The 18,164-nt window shown below is 33.8% G+C and overlaps 1 protein-coding gene and 1 long non-coding RNA gene across 5 annotated transcripts; one reads left to right on the forward strand and one right to left on the reverse strand.

The window, feature by feature from the left end:
• On the forward strand, positions 1-6,753 carry LOC144547571 (protein HAPLESS 2-like). The gene is made up of 9 exons (XM_078296246.1): positions 1-51; positions 2,503-2,646; positions 2,931-3,019; positions 3,135-3,174; positions 3,443-3,492; positions 3,589-3,667; positions 4,815-4,949; positions 5,357-5,554; positions 6,724-6,753. The coding sequence occupies exons 1-9, from the start codon at positions 1-3 to the stop codon at positions 6,751-6,753; spliced, it is 816 nt and encodes a 271-aa protein (XP_078152372.1).
• Positions 6,754-9,512: 2,759 nt separating this feature from the next.
• On the reverse strand, positions 9,513-12,913 carry LOC144573093 (uncharacterized). Of its 4 annotated transcripts, none has more exons than XR_013517878.1 (10): positions 12,801-12,913; positions 12,567-12,629; positions 11,956-12,064; positions 11,765-11,853; positions 11,587-11,680; positions 11,382-11,407; positions 11,135-11,229; positions 10,885-10,984; positions 10,333-10,764; positions 9,513-9,880 (listed from the first exon to the last, which is right to left on the reverse strand). It is a non-coding gene; the product is annotated as an uncharacterized LOC144573093 (long non-coding RNA). The 4 variants fall into 4 exon arrangements; XR_013517879.1 differs by having other exon boundaries at positions 10,277-10,764; XR_013517881.1 differs by having other exon boundaries at positions 9,513-9,892; positions 10,277-10,764.
• Positions 12,914-18,164: the final 5,251 nt, after the last annotated feature.

Here is an 18,164-nt window from a genome sequence, read left to right on the forward strand (position 1 = left end):
ATGGCGAACGATCTCAAGCAACACACTAACACTCTGAGGGATATTACACAGGTTAGAGTACAATATCTCCGAGATCACCCCTCAGTCTCCAAGGTCCGCACTCGACTCTCAAGACCTGAGGCCATTCATCCTTCTCCGGGGTCCTCCTCTGATCCCTGAGAACCAAGATCATCACCTGATCTTCAGCACTTAGTGATTTCTTAGCCTGCTACCTCTAGCAGGAAGAGCCCAGCCCAAGTCCATTTTAGCATACGGCCCGCTGTCCCGAGATAGCCCGTATCAACATGGACATCTCATAAAATACAATTTTCTTTCGATTACTCAAATTAGAAACTCTCCATCCCTTAACATTACTGCTTGATATGTGTTTGGTAAATTTTGTATGGATTGGATGCATCTCCCTTTTTAAAAAAGCCTAAGAAAAAAAAATTTCTTTGTATGTCATATTTCTATCGTTAGTTTTGCCAGCACTCGGTAAAATAACAAATATGCATGCAATATCAAAAGGTAAACAAAAATATCAATCTATATCAATTTTCTTTTTCAAAAATACATGCCATACGTGTAACATATATATAAACTTCTCAACTAAATTTCAAATGAATTATGTTTTATTTTTAAGAATAAGCTTACATGACACACAATTATGAATTTAACCACATACTATACCAAATTTATAGTTTTTTATCCTCTGTAAATTGACGTAATTGTAGTGTCTAGTGTGCATATAATTTTTGAAATTGTATCGACAAAGCTTAAAATATACAACGTAGGTATTAGGATTTGTCAAAACTCTCAATTTACAACATTATATGATGTACAGAGTCTGCATTAGGATTTGTTGAAATTTTCAATTTACAACATTATAGATGGGTTTGAATTGTAAAAGTAGTATCCTTTTTGAAATAGTGGTGTTTTGATTGCATTTTGATCCATAGTAACAACACTATTTCAAAAAATAATATCATTACAAATGATTCTAACATATCCTTTATAATTATTTTATAATAATATGTACTCTATAATGAAAATATGTATTACATATATTATGTATATATAGGGGTCTTCATTGGGTCTGGTTTATTCGGTTTTGAACTGAACCGAATTAGTTCAGTTCAAATGGTTCAGTTTTTTCGATTTAATGGTTCAGTTCGGTTTGCTTTTTAAAATCGAATTATAACTTCGGTTCGATTTGATTTGAAAATTTTCAAAACTGAAATAACCGAACCGAAACAATGTTAGTCAAGGAATATTAGGTAGATATCTTGATAATAAGATTTATTCAATTAACAAGATCCAAAGAAATGGATCACATAGAGGTGTTCCCCAACATTGTATTAAAAAACACACCACAAATGAAAGATAAGTCGAAAAATGGTAGTTATAAGATTCTAAAAAATGATCAATACTCAAAATCAACTAGAAATGTCAATAGGTCTTTATCCCTACACAATGCTCAAGAATCAAATAGATCGAATTCTAGCAAGTCACTTCACAAATTAAACTTCAACAAAATTTATTCGTCTAAATCCATAAATAAAACAAAATCAATATCGTGTCACTATTGTTGTCAACTAGGACATACCTTAATAGAATGTTGGTTTAGGAGAAAGAGCAACATGTCGAATGTTGTTTGGATGCCTAAGTCAATAATTAACTAGAACTTGTATAAACATCTCCCAAAAATACCTGAACAAGTGAAATGATTGAGGGAGAGATGAATCTAACATGTGTACTAGTATCCCTTGACTAGTATACATAAAACATATTATAATACACTTATATCTTTCACCTTATATATATTTAAAGAGTGATGCTTCTATGGACAGTTGCTACAGTAGCAAATATGGACCAACAAATTAGAACCGTTGATTGATTAATGGGTAAAATTGGAATATTACAGAAAATTTAATTTCCTCCAGTAGACTCTTCTCCTCTCTTCGCCAACACTTTTCTCCTCCAGTAAACCTCTTCGCCAACACCTCTCCCTCTCCTCTCTTCGCCAACATAATAGAATACTTACCCTCTCACCCTTTTCCCCTCCGTGCCCCCTGAACCCCCTTCGCCGCCTCTTCTATGTCACACACAGCCTCTCCTCAAACCCCTCTCGCACACCACTTAACGAAACCCTAGATTCTAAAGAGGGACGAAACGAAGAGGAGAGATAAAGGCTCATCGTCGTTACTTCTTTCACGCAAAAGAGAAAGGAGAGAAAGAAACTATTTTCTTTTCGTTCAAATTAAAATGTTTTCTCGCGTAGCGACTTTTGCCATTATTTTGTTCGTCTTATTCTCCACCACAAGAGCAGTGGAGATACTCCCCAAGTCAAGGTTGGAGCGCTGTATCAGAGACTCCGAATCCCCATTCAAAAATCTCAAGTGCGAGAACAAGATCGTGCTTAATATTGCTGTGCCTAGCGGATCCGTAAGGAACCAATAGTAATTTCTAATTTTGAATATTGTTTGTAGAATTTGAGGAAAAGGATTTTTTTGGATTTGGCAGAGTGGAGGGGAGGCATCGATTGCGGCTCAACTGGTTGAAGTAGAACGAAACGACACTCAAACTATGCAAACAATTCGATCTCCTCTTGTAATCACCATTAACAAATCGGCGGCTTATGCTCTCTATGAACTGACATACATTCGGGTAGTATAAGATTTTCTCACTTTTGTCTCTGTTTTCCTTTTTTATATGTTATATTTAGACCATTAAGAACCAAACATACTTGTTGTATAAATAAAGATGATAAATATATATAATCTGGCCAGGGGTATAGTGTGGCAGTATTTTCATGCCAGTTATGGCTGGCAAAAAAATTCCTTGGTGAATAACTTGCACAGTAAATAGTAATTTACATGTTGGCATATTTATATGTTAGTTTCCCATGTACAATGCAGAAACTTAATAATATTTGCATTTATCCTTTTCAGGATGTGGCTTTCAAGCCAGGAGAGTTATATGTGAAGACTCGTAAGTGTGAGCTAGATGCTAGTTCTGATGTGGTTGAAATGTGTGAAAGGTATATTTAATTTAATCTTTTACATTGACATTTTAATCTATTTGCTCCAGTATTGAGAAATTTTCTTTGGTTTATTGTTCATAATTTTGTTCTTATCTTTTCTTAATATTTGTAGGTTGCGAGATGAAAGTTGTCACATAATTGAGCACACACAGGTAATTATTTATTTGGATGGAATGATTTTTTTTTAATAATGTGCTTCACTGTTGCTGTAATTAATTGGTACTTGAGACGTGAAATATTAGTTAATAACTTCAATGATGTAGCCTATTTGCTGTACATGTGGTCCCCAAAGACGAGTACCAACGTCTTGTGGAAGCATTTGTAAGTCCAGATTTTGTTTGCTTTTATCCTTTATGTCGCTTACACAGTTAGAGATGATCTACCACTGATTTTGATTATTTTGAAACAATTGATAAATAGCTTAAAGGAAAACCAAATACAACTCATTGCCTTCGGTTTCCAGGTGATTGGTATGACCATTAGATTTCAATTTTTTTGTTTGTATTATCGTGGACTAATCTCATTGTCCTTATTTGTTAATGCCTGATAAATGGTTTCTTAAAAAGGTTTCATGTTTTTGGAATTGGAAAAAGATCTCTGGGCTTCAATGTGAGGATAGAAGTGAAGAAGGGTTCTTCTATATCGGTACTCTCTACAACTCCTTTTTACTAATAATGCTAGTGTGAAATGAGCTGTTATTGGATTTTAGTATATAGGCTAAGTGAGAGGTCCGGTTCACTCGGAGCTGATATCCATTGATAACCCAAAAGGTCATTTTTGTCTCAGTTTTTTCTTTTCTCTTTACTTGTGGGCCTTTGATTACAAGCTTAGGTACAATAGGCTCAATTTTGTAATTGGGAAGAGTTGATGCTAATTGGTGAAACCAGTGTTATAAAATGCGGTATGCGGAAGGTCACCGCATACCGCATATACGGTATACGGCCGCATATGCGGATTTTTATGCAGAATTATATATGCGGATTCTTTCATTAAAAATTAAATATTTAAATCATCTATATCAAATATATTAAATATTTGAGTCATCTATATCAAATATATTAAATATATTGAAATTCTTATAAACATATAAGTAATATTTCTCACCTTTTAATATTATATTGGATTATTTATATAGATCATCTATTCATACCGCATTTGCCACAGAGAAAACAAAACAATTGAGTCAAAAGGTAAAGCAAATCAAATTGTTGTTCGTGAAAACTTTTTTCTCTTGGGCCAATAGCGCCAAATTACATTTCCTATTTACATAAATGGGCCAGCTGCACATGAAGGTGAAATGGTGAATAGAAGCGCTCCCCTATTAACGGTATATAACTAATACGCTGGACTACTGGAGCGGAGCAAATAGTCCCACAATTATAAAACAAACAATTCAGAGTGCTGAAACTCCTATAAAACAAGATAGGGAGATGCTAGAACAATTACCTTGACATCCGGACTCAAATAATGGGTTTGGAGGTCATTTTTGGGCCCGAACTTAGATAACGGGTTTGAAAATTTTTGGATCTGAACTCAATAATGGGTTTGAATCAGTGGAACCGCATATTGGGATCGCATAATGAATTTTTATGCGGATTTCAACCGCAAACGCATATGCGCCGCATAGGTTCGCATTTTACAACACTGGGTGGAACTGTATAGTAATAGTCTGATACAAGTATCCTCCTTCGATATATAAATGCTGGACACACATGACAAGTCCATGCTTGAGTATGTCATTGTTATGCATTTTAGAAGTGATTACTTTTTCGCTCTTTGTTCATTGTTCAAGGCGGTAGATGTTGGTCCTGAGAACAGAACTGTAATATCAGATGACAACTTCTTGCGAGTAAATCTAGTTGGTGATTTTGCTGGCTATACAAGCATCCCATCTTTTGAGGACTTTTACCTTGTGACCCCACGATTGGTATGTATATGTCTATGCTTGTTTTGACACTTTAATGTTTTTCAAACTCATACCCATATATTTTTTGTGTTTGTGAATGGACCTAACATCTCTAAGTCTAACTAATCTCCTTTTGTCTTGGTTCCCTTGCATCTACAGCCAATGAAATGATTAAAACTAGAAAACAATCTTTAATTTTGTCTTGTAACTACTTTGAGGTTTTTGCAAGTCAAACTCACTAATATTTTCACTGTACCGCTATTTAAGAAAATCTTTCTCCATTTGCTATTTGAGCTTTTCCTGATATATACCGAATGTTTAGTTATTTACTTGATGTTATGTTTCTGAACCACTAGTTTAGGCTAAGTTACTGCTCTCCTGTCCAAGTAGATGATCGCCTGTCTAATTATTTATATTATCTGTTGAAGAATGTGAATGCAGAGCAGCCCCAAGACCTAGGAACAGATTTCTCAAGATGGATGTTATTGGAGAGGGTTCGATTCACTCTAGACGGTCTTGAATGCAACAAAATTGGTGTGGGCTACGAGGCCTATAGTACGCAACCTGATTTTTGTACGTCTCCCTTGTGGAGCTGTTTGCACAATCAACTGCGGGACTTTTGGGAAGTAAGTCAGAGAGTTATTTCTTAATTGAGAAATATAGGTTCTGCAAACTATCAGACAATAACTAGTTTATTATACATGTGAAAAGAAACTAATCTCTCTCATATACACGACTAGCGCCCAATATATTTTTGGTATTTGCAAATAACAACAAATGCTAAACAAATGTTGAGTTACTAAAAAATGAGGAATTGCAACCAAGTTTGTTATCCCGATTTAACCAAATCTGTTTCTAAATAGCATGTGTAAACTAGGAATCACATAATGCTCTTTTGTTTATTTATTTGGATTCCAAGGAAAAAAGTCTTATCATAAATAAACTGTAGACATCTAATGAGTTGCCCATTTTTTTATCTTTTATATCTAAATGTTGAGTCAATACCTCAAAAAATTTGGGGGTGACGGATTATTTGAAGCATCCCAAACTAATTGGTGTTATTTGCAAAAAGAACATAAAATATGATGTCTTAAAAATTCTGTTTTTCCTTTGACATGTATATTTTAGGGAAGTTGTACTATGCAACCATCTTTTATGGTACATCCATTTGATATTTGGCAAAATATTGTCCAAACTAAAAGAATTGTAGATGTCTTGTCCATCAATATTTAAATAAGGCATGTACAAAATTTAGCTTTCTTTGAAAATGTTGGGGATGACTGATTATTTGAAGCATCCCAAACCAATTGGTGTTATTTGCAAAAGAACATAAAATATGACATCTTAAAAATTCTGTTTTTCCCTTTGACATGTATATTTTAGGGAAGTTGTACTATACAGCCATCTTTTATGGTGAATCCATTTGATATTTGGCAAAAAATTGTCCAAACAAAAAGAATTGTAGATGTGTTGTCCATCATTATCTAAATAAGGCATGTATAAAATTTTGGTCAATTTGACCGTCACTTAGCTTTCTTTGAAAATTTCAATTTTTTTTATTGTTAATGTCTCTTTTAAATAATGATCTTACAACTTCCAAATGGATCAATACTGACATATACCTTATTTGAATGGTGAATGACAAATCAAAGCTCTTTCTTATTTGCACAATCCTGATGATGCCAAATGTCAAAAGTATTAAAAGGATGTACCATAAAATAGATGTGGAGTCTTGCCCTATATTTTTTTATGTTTATTTGTTATTTGACATTATTGTTAATTATACTTCCAACAGGCTGATGTACCGTCCGCCCTGTGGACATAGATTGTCACACCCCGAGACAACCCGCCACGTAATGATACGTAAGGCGTGTGCACATCACATACATTATCAATAATAAATACTCATGCAATATTTAAAAGTCAAACGAAGTCTTTTAACACCACAAGTAGTTCAAACACACAACATAAATTCCACATGAGATCAAGACAAACATGGCAAACAAACCGATAATTGCCATGTCAGTCAATGTATCCACTTCTAAAAAGAGAATTTAAAGTTTAACCAAATAAATTAAAAAGATGCTTGAGCTGTCAGCTCATCGACTTCCTGATCCGTATCCCTCCTATTCGTGCTCCTCGTCGGCTTCATCATTTCCTGGAACCCACATAAGTGGAAACGGGTGAGAGATCGAACAGTCTCTCAGTACGGGATTTAGTTCCAGTCCCGGAATTTGTCAAATTTACTTATTATTACAAATATAATATAATTATTATATCCTCACATGTTATGCAATATTTAAAACACACACACACACACACATACACTTCTTTAATTATCTTTCAAGTTTTCTATTAATCCATTTATTTGCCAATCCAGTGGGAAATCCATCCAACACCGAAAGAACGCCACTCCGCTGGGAAATCCATCCAACAACGGAAGACTTCTCACTAGACGGGGAATCCACCCTACGCTAGATATTGGCTGTCTCACTAGACGGGGAATCCACCCTACGCTAGGTCTTGATCTGTGACGGGAAATCCATCCAACGCCACGTTGACGAGGGGTCTAGTCGAACCTAGACCCAATGTATACATTCCAACATGCATTCAACACATGTTGGCCCCTTTCCTTTAGCATATCCGTTACCTTTTACGTTCGTCATTTAACACTACACGATATTATGCTCAACACACCCTACTTACAAGTCTCATGATCGATATGAAATAATCCTATTGTAATTCTAAACAAGCCAAAGGGATCGTTCGATTCAACATGCACAATTCCAAACAATTGAATAAATAATATGCATACAAAACGGTAAGTACAATTTGACAAGGTCCAGGAAACCCGTACCTGATTTCTGAGTAAGTTCCTGATCGTCTCTTACACCTCCTAAATCTTTAAATATCGAACCTAGTGAATAAACATACTTCTAATTAGAAATATTTACTTGTTCTCATATCCTAATATTCCTTAATACTAAGTATTACTATTTCGCATGTTATTAATCTCAACTCTTATAATATTGTGTATCATATACTTGGCATAGAATAATTTTATATGAAATTAATGAGAACGTATCTCAGTTATTTTTACGCTATTAATATTTATTTCTAACTTTAGATATAAGGAGATATCAAAACCTTAGTATCGCAAAATATTTCTATATAATAAAATTTCCAGAATTTATTATAATAATTTATGTATCAAATTATATTATATGATCAGGAATGAATGTTACTTTAAAAAAAAACATTTAATAATAAAGAATATTTTCATATTTTGATAAACCCAAAGATATACTTTATTAGTGATTTATATTTTCAAATTTTGATATCATAGAAGGAAGTAATTGTTAAATAAGGAATTTTCCAGATTTTGTAACGTAAGAAAAATACTGATCTCTAATATTAAATATCAGGTATTATTAAAATAGATACTAAAAATCATAAGGCAATTTTAAAATTCTAAATTTTTTTATATCCTGACTTATAACTAGTATCTACTAACAATATGTACTTGAATAATATCAAATTAGATATATTAAAAGGAAAATTTCATATTCAAGTTATAGTTCAGAAATTCTTGATAATAAATAAACTTCAGATTATAATTAAAGATCTAATTATTCATGTTTTCATACAAGTAATAACAAAATCTATTCTAACTAAATATAACAATATAACGTATTCTAATTAATTACTTTATGCACCAAAATAATGAGATCTTTTAATACCTTCGGTGCAGAAAATTTCCAACCAAATGGAAGACTTCAGAGGGTGCGGTTTGGGAGAGTCTTTTTGGACTGCTGTGAAAGGAATAAGATATGGCAGGGAGGAGGGTTGGCTTGATTTATAGGAAGGGCGGAATTATACGAGACAGAAGTTGGAAAGACACGGCTGTTTGAAAGGGTGCATAGTTGGTTACTAGTATCGTGCCCGTGCGTTGCGACGGGGACATTATAAAATTGAATAAAATATAAAAAGATTTTGGTTTGATATTCATACAAAATTAAGAAAAAAAAACAAAAGATAAGGCAAATAATAAACTAACAGTAAAAGAAAGAACAATAAATGAAAAAATGATCAAATATAACATGAAAAAAATTCTTGAAGTATCATTGCCATTGACCCTCTTCGATGTAGTCCAACATTTCTGAAATTGAATAAATAAAATATGAAAAAGTAGATTATAATTGTTCAAATTGAAAACATATAATAAAATTAGAAATGTTAAATTAATACGATACTTCAAGAATTGCAGCTTAAGTCTTGATCATTTATTAAAAAAAAATCTGAAATGTCAAATTGCAACTGTTAAAGTTAAATGCATTTAGGCATGTCTAATATAATAATCAAGACTATGTTTAATATAATGACCATGTAGTTATTAGTTATATACGAATCATGTCTAATATAATGATCAAGACTATGTTTGTGATGTAAAATATCACATATTCAGAATTTTATATATGAAAAAGAAGTAGGTTTGACTTTTTCTAAAAAAATTGTTCACGCACTTATTACAGATTTGAAACCGAACAAAAGATTTGAAACCAAAAAAAAAAAAAACGAACAAAAGATTTGAAAGGAAATTATAATTATTGCCGATTTTTAGGACAAATGAACTAATAGGAATTATCAAAATAGTTAGGATTTCGAAACTGGCCTGTAAATAAACTTAGCACTATCTAATTCTATAAAGCAACTACTCAATTTTCACCACTCAGGCGGATGAACTCCTTCCAAGGTAAAGATATTCTCACAATTACTACTACACGATAGATTATTAACTCGAGAAGTACTCCTGACAAGAGGCATCCAAGTTGACAAATATTGCGTGCTATGTGATGAGTGCGCATTAGAAACTTCCCACCACCTCTTCTTCCAGTGTAGTAATGCAAGAGCTGTGTGGGCATAATTTGTAGATATCATGCTGGAAATGGATCCTGTAAGTGAGACTTGGGAAGCATCAAGGCAAAATTACTGTACCAGTGTAATGAGAAAAAAAGAGGAGTGGGTAGTAAGATTCATGTCAGTTCTATGGTCGTTATGGAGACAACAGAATGAATTAATTTTTAGAGGGTACAAAGCTTTCATCTACGCTTGTTGCAAACAGAGCAGAAGAGGATGCGAGAATGTGGCTGAAAATTTATGCAAGGCGCAATGTACCAGTACCATGGGCTGGTATAGTGAGTGGTACAAGAAGTTCAAGTGCAAATGATGCTATTACATAATCTTTGTATTACTATAATTTAGTATTTGTTGTTGTATACAAGTTTATTAATGCATTTTTTTGGTAGTCACTACCAAGTTTTCAAAAACAACAACTCAATTTAACTAACAATTCTGAGGCCAATTTCCATCTTCTCAGCATCCAAACGGTCTGATATAACCTGACCTGGAACAGTACAAACTGACAGCGCAATTCCCATTGTCCCGACCAGCTCAGCTGCATGCTTTGCTTCTCCAGCAACCTCTATAAGCGACAGTCCTGCATCTGCAGCTGCTCCCTCAACCTGTCGAACAATTGACCAAAAGTTTAGACGGTGCAATAAACAAGAAAGGAGATCAAAACTTGCACACCTCCACTTTGTAACCCTCAGACTTCGATTCTTCAGCTGGCAAGCCAAAATTAAGACTATCTCCTGTGTAATTCTGATATATCCCTGTAACTAAATACCAGAAGAGCAGGGTAAAAAAATACAAACCTTAAGAGCCTCAAAAAACTTAATTGGCTGTATAACAGTTGAAATTTTTTCAAACCAAATAAAATATTACCATACCAAAATTTTTGGTGACATCTGGTGCCAGTATTTGTATGATCACTTTCCTATACAACAAGTCACAACATCACATTTCAAAAATAGATCATCAAAGATAAATGAAGAACTACTAACAATAACAACAATTAAGAAATAAATAAAAATCCACATGTTTTCTAAGCACGGACCTCAAGCTGTTTGTAGATTTTGATAAATAAGCATTGCAGGACCGTTTCTGCCCAGAAAGTTCTCTCCAACAAAAAAGAGCCACAAATTCAGAAGTATATACTGCATTGAAAATAATGGGATTTAGATAGAGCAACAAAACAAATATATCAAAGAAATGTGCAACACCCATAGATTTTATGCAAATAATGGGATTTAGATAGAGCAACTAAACAAATATATCAAAGAAATGTGCAACACCCATAGATTTACCATAAAAGATGACATCAGTTATTTCGAAGCATGTAATACAGTTCGCAATATGAATTCTCCCAATCCAGGCTTCTTTTTTCTAAAAAAATCCACATCTACATAAACAGAAGCACAAAGAAAGAAGCTCAGAATTGTATGTACATAACTAATACCCGAAACGTAATAAAATCAGTAAATCCATAGACAGATAGCAAATTTATTAAATCAATCAATTGAAATTCTATTAGAAGACAAAACAAATATCTACCTTTTATGTTTCCCAAGAGCGCAGATCTGCAATAGCAAAGAAGTAAAAAAGAAAAAAAAAAGAGTCAATGAGGCTCTTTTAATAATATATTCTATAAATACCTGAAATTTTTTGAATGAGTCATTTTGACTGTAAGGATGCACGCACAAGTACTTTCTGGTACAAATGGACATTCTATGACTAAATCCTTAATTAAGAAACATACCGACTGATTTGAGGCCCAGCACTCATAATAATGCATGCATGTATCTTTCAAGGGAGTTCTTCGCCATCTCTCTCCTTTTCTTAGTCTCATCATACTACAAAAGGCCAAAATATTAAAAATACAAGTTCACATCTAGAAATTAAATGAAATATCAACAATAAAAAAATAATTTACATACCACTCCTTCCTTCTTGGCTCTCTCATAGCTGTTGTAGGAATAAAATCCACCAGTTCTCTCTCTATGAGACTGCCATGAACCAAGACAACCTATTAAAGCAAACATTAGCTTTGTTATTACTTTACAGAGAATAACTTACAAACAGTCAAACCTAAAAGTTTCAGAAATTAATTAAAAAATCAAATTTGTACCAGCAAAACTAAAATCTACAAGGAGGGGTACGAGTCATGTACATGCATCCCTGATTCTTCTCTATTGGTCTTTTGCACTTTGGGCAGGGCCTTGAGTTTGCCAAAAATCCTAAACATCAAATAACAAATATTAACTATTAGTATTGAAAAAATTGTTAACAGTAAAATAGAAGCGAATATTAAAAGGGAATAATAAAGAAGTGATTCAGCAATTCATGTTCTCAGACTCAACACTATTCTTAATCAACCACTTAGTGTCAGTTTCACAATCCACAGGACGATGTGCCTTCTCAGTACACTGTAATATTATAATGGAAAACATAGTGACCAATTTAACCTTAAACAACATAATGTTACGGCACTTCCCTACCAGTCCATGCATAGCACATATTGGTCCGTACTATGGTAACAAACAAACCTAATTGAAGAGTTGTTGTAGTTTCTCATTTGTCAAATTTAAACAATATTGCTCAAAACCCATTGGGGCTCTTGTTAAAAAAACAGTAAAATACAAATAGATAAAAACTATACCACTTATCTCACATAAACAATTCGTCAAATTAAAAAAAAAAATATGCAGAAATAAAATTTAAAAAAGTTACAGGACTAACTCGACTGAGATCCGCTTTCTCCTTGGTTAAAGCCGTGACGTGTTCTCTCTTCTCCTTTAGCCGCTGCAAAATTTAACAAAATGAATCAGGTGTCTTCAAATAAAATAGAAAGAAATAAGGAAGTATCTATAGAAAGAAAAAAATAGGGAAAGAAGAAAATGTTTTGATTTGAGAGATAAGTGGTATCTATAGAAAGAAAAAAAATAGAAATAAGGAAGTGAAATAGGGAATAACCATCGGAAAGAAAGACATAGGAAAAGTGTTTTGATTTGAGAGAGAGAAACAGAGAAAGAAAGAAATAGAAAGTTCAAATTTCGGATCCGTCAACTGTTTTGATTTCCATTGCCGGTTTTTTTATTTTTACCCAAAAATATTATTATTTTAATTAAAATATTCAGCTTTTCGCCGGAATTTTAAAAATACCCAACCCGTGGAATTTTTCCACGGGTTGAAATTTGAATTCCCACCGTGGAAAAATTCCACGGGCCAGACCCAATTTTTTTTTTTTTTTTTTTTTTTTTTTTTTTTTTTTTTTTAAAACAGAAATTTGTATTTATTTTTTATTTTTTGTATTGAAATATTAGAAATATTGGATATATTTCTTTGAAAATAGATGGAATACAATATAATTTGATTTATTAGAAAGACTGCAACAAATAACCCGGATCAATATTTTTCAGATCAGATTTTTCGCGGCTGTAAGAAAAATTAATATATTTCTTTATGTGTTATTGGAAAAAAATAAAAATGCTTAGATTCCGAGTTATTGATCCCGGTTCAAAAGTCACTTCTATGTAATTTAGAAAATATTATAATCTTTCTAGTACATTTAATTTATTAAAAGTTTTATCTATTTTGAGAATTATTTTTGAATAATAATCATTAAATAAATTAAAGTTTTTGTTTTTTTTTCAAAATAGATATAACTTTTAATAAATTAAATGTACTAGAAAGATCATAATATTTTCTAGATTACATAGAAGTGACTTTTGAACCGAGATCAATAACTCGGAATCTAAGCATTTTTATTTTTTTCCAATAACACATAAAGAAATATATTAATTTTTCTTACAGCCGCGAAAAATCCGATCTGAAAAATATTGATCCGGGTTATTTGTTGCAGTCTTTCTAATAAATCAAATTATATTGTATTCCATCTATTTTCAAAGAAATATATCCAATATTTCTAATATTTCAATACAAAAAATAAAAAATAAATACAAATTTCTGTTTAAAAAAAAAAAAAAAAAAAAAAAAAAAGGTCTGGCCCGTGGAATTTTTCCACGGTGGGAATTCAAATTTCAACCCGTGGAAAAATTCCACGGGTTGGGTATTTTTAAAATTCTGGCGAAAAGCTGGATATTTTAATTAAAATAATAATATTTTTGGGTAAAAATAAAAAAATCGGTTTCCATTGCCATCGGAAGAAATGGAAACAAAGAAACAAAGAAACAAATTATGTCGTATCTAATTAGAAAGAGAGAAATAAGGAGAGAAGTAAATAAGGAAACAATACAGTACAGTACGTTTCAATTAAAATTAAATTTGAGAATATAATTTTTTGTGTGACAGTATGTGTGACGAGTATATTTTGAGTTAAATTTAGACTTCTACACATTATTCATATGCATTTAATCAAAAGAAGGTAGATTATCTAATTGGAGGGCTGAGATTGAATCCGAAATTTGAACTTTCAATCGTAGCCGTTGGCGGATCGGGCACCCAACGTGCTTAATAATAGAATGAAGATATTTTGAGTTGGTTATTTTGCTAGAGGGAGATATATGGACTACTGAAATCATTATTTTAATTTGAAGCTTTGCATATTCGGATGACCTATAATTAGAATTATATGGTGTTCTAATCCCTGCTGAATTTCGGACTACACAAATTATATTCAAGGTGTCTATTTGGTATTCTTATTTAATTAAGGAAAGAAGAAAGATATTTAAATCATTTTAATCGTACCTTAATATTGTATTTTGATTTAACGTGGCGTTACATAATTTATTGTTTTTAAAACTAAAATTTTCAATTAGATCGTACGTACCTAAAATTACATGACGTTACATAGATAAACAGAAAATCGGGTCGCAAGCCTCCACTTCCACTCTCCATTGCCACATTGAGAGAAAGGAGAGAAAGAGACTTAATCGATTTTCTTTCCGTTCAGATTAAAATAAGTTCAAAATGTTTTCTTGTGTAGTAGCGACTTTTGCCATTATTTTGTTCGTTCTTTTCTCCATCTCATCTGTTAGCCTTCTCCCCACCGCAAGAGCAGTGGAGATACTTTGTGTAATCTTTTTTAGTGTTTAAACTTTGTTATTTAGTATTAAACTATGCTATTTTAGTGTTAAATTTTATTTTGTGTAATTTAATTGTGTACTGTTTGTATTTGTATGAATTTTAGTGGTAATTTGTATTTTGTGTATACTATTTGTATTAATTTGTAAGGTATTTTATTGTTAAATTAAAATTTGGTGTATAACTTAATTGTGTAAATTGCTGTGCGATGAGACCAGGCGGGTCGGGCCGTGTAAGGTAGCCCATTGACATAGGCAGGTGTACAAATAATAGAAAAGCCCATGGGCGGGTCGGGCCTCAATTTTTAAGCCCGTCATATTAGACCAGACAGACGGGCCATTAGTTTTTAAGCAGGTCTGAATTTGACAAAATACCAGTGGCTTCGGCCCACCATCCCTAGTCAGCATTATATTGGATTTGAATATCGTTCAGCGCCCATTGACAATAAGATCCAACCGTCAAGCCCCTTTGAACAAAAGAAAAAAATTTCCGCCCAAGCGCCCTCCGCTCTTCTATTTGCCCCAATGCTTTGCGCCCCTCATAGCGCAAAGGACGCAACTACGTTGAGCAGTGTGCTTCAGAAGAGTTAAAAACTAGACCCAGTTGCACATCAACGGCTTCCTACCATCCAGGGCTGACCGGGTTCCTTCGTACCGTCCGCCTTGTGGACGCTGTGTTTCCTACCAATCACCTGGCCGTTGTTTCGAATACCGTCCTTGCTACATTTAATGCCATGAATAAAAAATCGGGTCGCAAGCCTCGACTTCCACTCCCCACTGCCACAGCGAGAGAAATGAGAGAAAGAGACTAAATCGATTTTCTTTCCATTCAGATCAAATTAAGTTCAAAATGTTTTCTTGCGTAGTAGCGACTTTTGCCATCATTTTGTTCGTCCTTTTCTCCATCTCATCTGTTAGCCTTCTCCCCACCGCAAGAGCAATGGAGATACTTTGTGTAATCTTTTTTAGTGTTTAAACTATGTTATTTAGTGTTAAACTATGCTATTTTAGTGTTATATTATATTTTGTGTAATTTGATTGTGTACTGTTTGTATTTGTATGGATTTTAGTGGTAATTTGTATTTTGTGTAATTTAATTGTGTATATTAATTTGTATGGTATTTTATTGTTAAATTAAAATTTGGTGTATAACTTAATTGTGTAAATTGTTGTTGGATGAGACCAGACGGGCCTGGCCGGGTAAGGCAGCCCATTGACATAGGCAGGCAGGCACTGGCAGGTGTAGAAATAATGGGAAAACCCATGGGCGGGTCGGGCCTCAATTTTTAAGCCCGTCAGATTGGACCAGACAGATGGGACATTAATTTTTAACCAGGTCTAAATTTGTCAAAATACCTGTGGCTACGGCCCACCATCCCTAATCAACATTGCATTGGATTTGAATCTCGTTCAGTGACCATTGACGGCAGGATCCAACCGTCAAGCCCCTTTGAACAAAAGGAAAAATTTTCACCCAAGCGCCCGCCCCCCTTCTATTCGCCTCAACGCTTCGCGTCCCTCCCAGCGCAAAGGACGCAACTATGCTGAGCAGTGTGCTTCAGAAGATTTAAAAACTAGACCCAATTGCACACCGGCGACTTCCTTCCGTCTAGGGTTGACCGGGTTCATTCGTACCGTCCGCCCTGTGGATGCTGTGTTTCCTACCGACCACCTGGCAATTGTTTCGAATACCGTCCTTGCTACATTTAATGCCATGAATAAAAAAATCGGGTCGCAAGCCTCCACTTCCACTCCCCACTGCCACAGTGAAAGAAAGGAGAAAAAGAGACTGAATCGATTTTCTTTCCGTTCAGATCAAATTAAGTTCAAAATGTTTTCTCGCGTAGTAGCGACTTTTGTCATCATTTTGTTCGTCTTTTTCTCCATCTCATATGTTAGCCTTCTCCCCACTGCAATAGCAGTGGAGATACTTTGTGTAATCTTTTTTAGTGTTTAAACTATGTTATTTAGTGTTAAACTATGCTATTTTAGTTTTAAATTCTATTTTGTGTAATTTGATTGTGTACTGTTTGTATTTGTATGGATTTTAGTGGTAATTTTCATTTTGTGTAATTTAATTGTGTATAATATTTGTATTAATTTGTATGGTATTTTATTGTTAAATTAAAATTTGATGTATAACATAATTGTGTAAATTGTTGTTGGATGAGACCAGGCGGGCCGGGCAGGGTAAGGCAGCCCATTTACATAGGAAGGCAGGCACTGGCAGGTGTAGAAATGATAGGAAACCCCATGGGCGGGCCGGGCCTCAATTTTTAAGCCCGTCAGATTGGACCAGACAGACGGCCATTAGTTTTTAACCAGGTTTGAATTTGACAAAATACTTGTGGCATTGGCCCACCATCCCTAGTTCAGCGCCCATTAATGACAAGATCCAACCATCAAGCCCCTTTTAACAAAAGAAAATTTTTCCGCCCAAGCGCCCTCTCCCATTCTATTTGCCCCAATGCTTCACGCCCCTCATAGCGCAAAGGACGCAACTACGGTGAGCAGTGTGCTTCAAAAGAGTTAAAAACTGGACCCAATTGTCTATGACAAAGCTTTCTTAATCTTTCTTCTCATTTGTCTATGAAGATTTCACAAAGAGGCATTTCAACACTACACGCCATTTTCATCTACAAACTTCAAAGAATTCAGAAAGCTGTTAGTCTTGCTTGGTTTTGTATTTTAATTGCTTTGTGATGCTGATCTCTTGAAGAAATAATAGGATATCCTACCAGACTGGTACATATAGTACATATATCCTACCATACCTGTACAGTAACAGCTGTGTTTTATTTTGCCACTGTATACCATAATATTGTAGTACCGATATCGTACTGTCTGGTTAAGCACCAGTCTCAACTACAGGTACAGAACTAACCAGAAAATTAAAAGAAACACTGGAGTGAGGCTATGATACTATGCATAGCGAACTTTGGTCCATACTACAAATTCATATCTTCATTTTCAAAGTCTAAATAGTTGATCCGAACCTTTCATCATGATCTCCATATGACAAAGTGTTTGGTAACCAAATTTTATATTTTTTAGAACTTTTTTTACTATTTTTTTAGATATGTAGAAATCACTACTTTCGGATAGTCTGGAATCTTTAGATCAAGTGACTTTGTACCTATCTTAAAATATAGTAGAAAAATGCTAAAAAAAATGTAAAATTTGGTCACCAAGCACTTTATCGTATGAAGATCATGTGAGCGGAACACATCATCTGTTTGAACTTTAAAAATGAAGATATGCATCCATAGTACGGACAATGTACGCTATGCATAGC

The sequence above is a fragment of the Carex rostrata genome, chromosome 2 (assembly GCF_964058835.1).
Source record: "Carex rostrata chromosome 2, lpCarRost1.2, whole genome shotgun sequence".
Lineage (NCBI taxonomy): Eukaryota > Viridiplantae > Streptophyta > Magnoliopsida > Poales > Cyperaceae > Carex > Carex rostrata.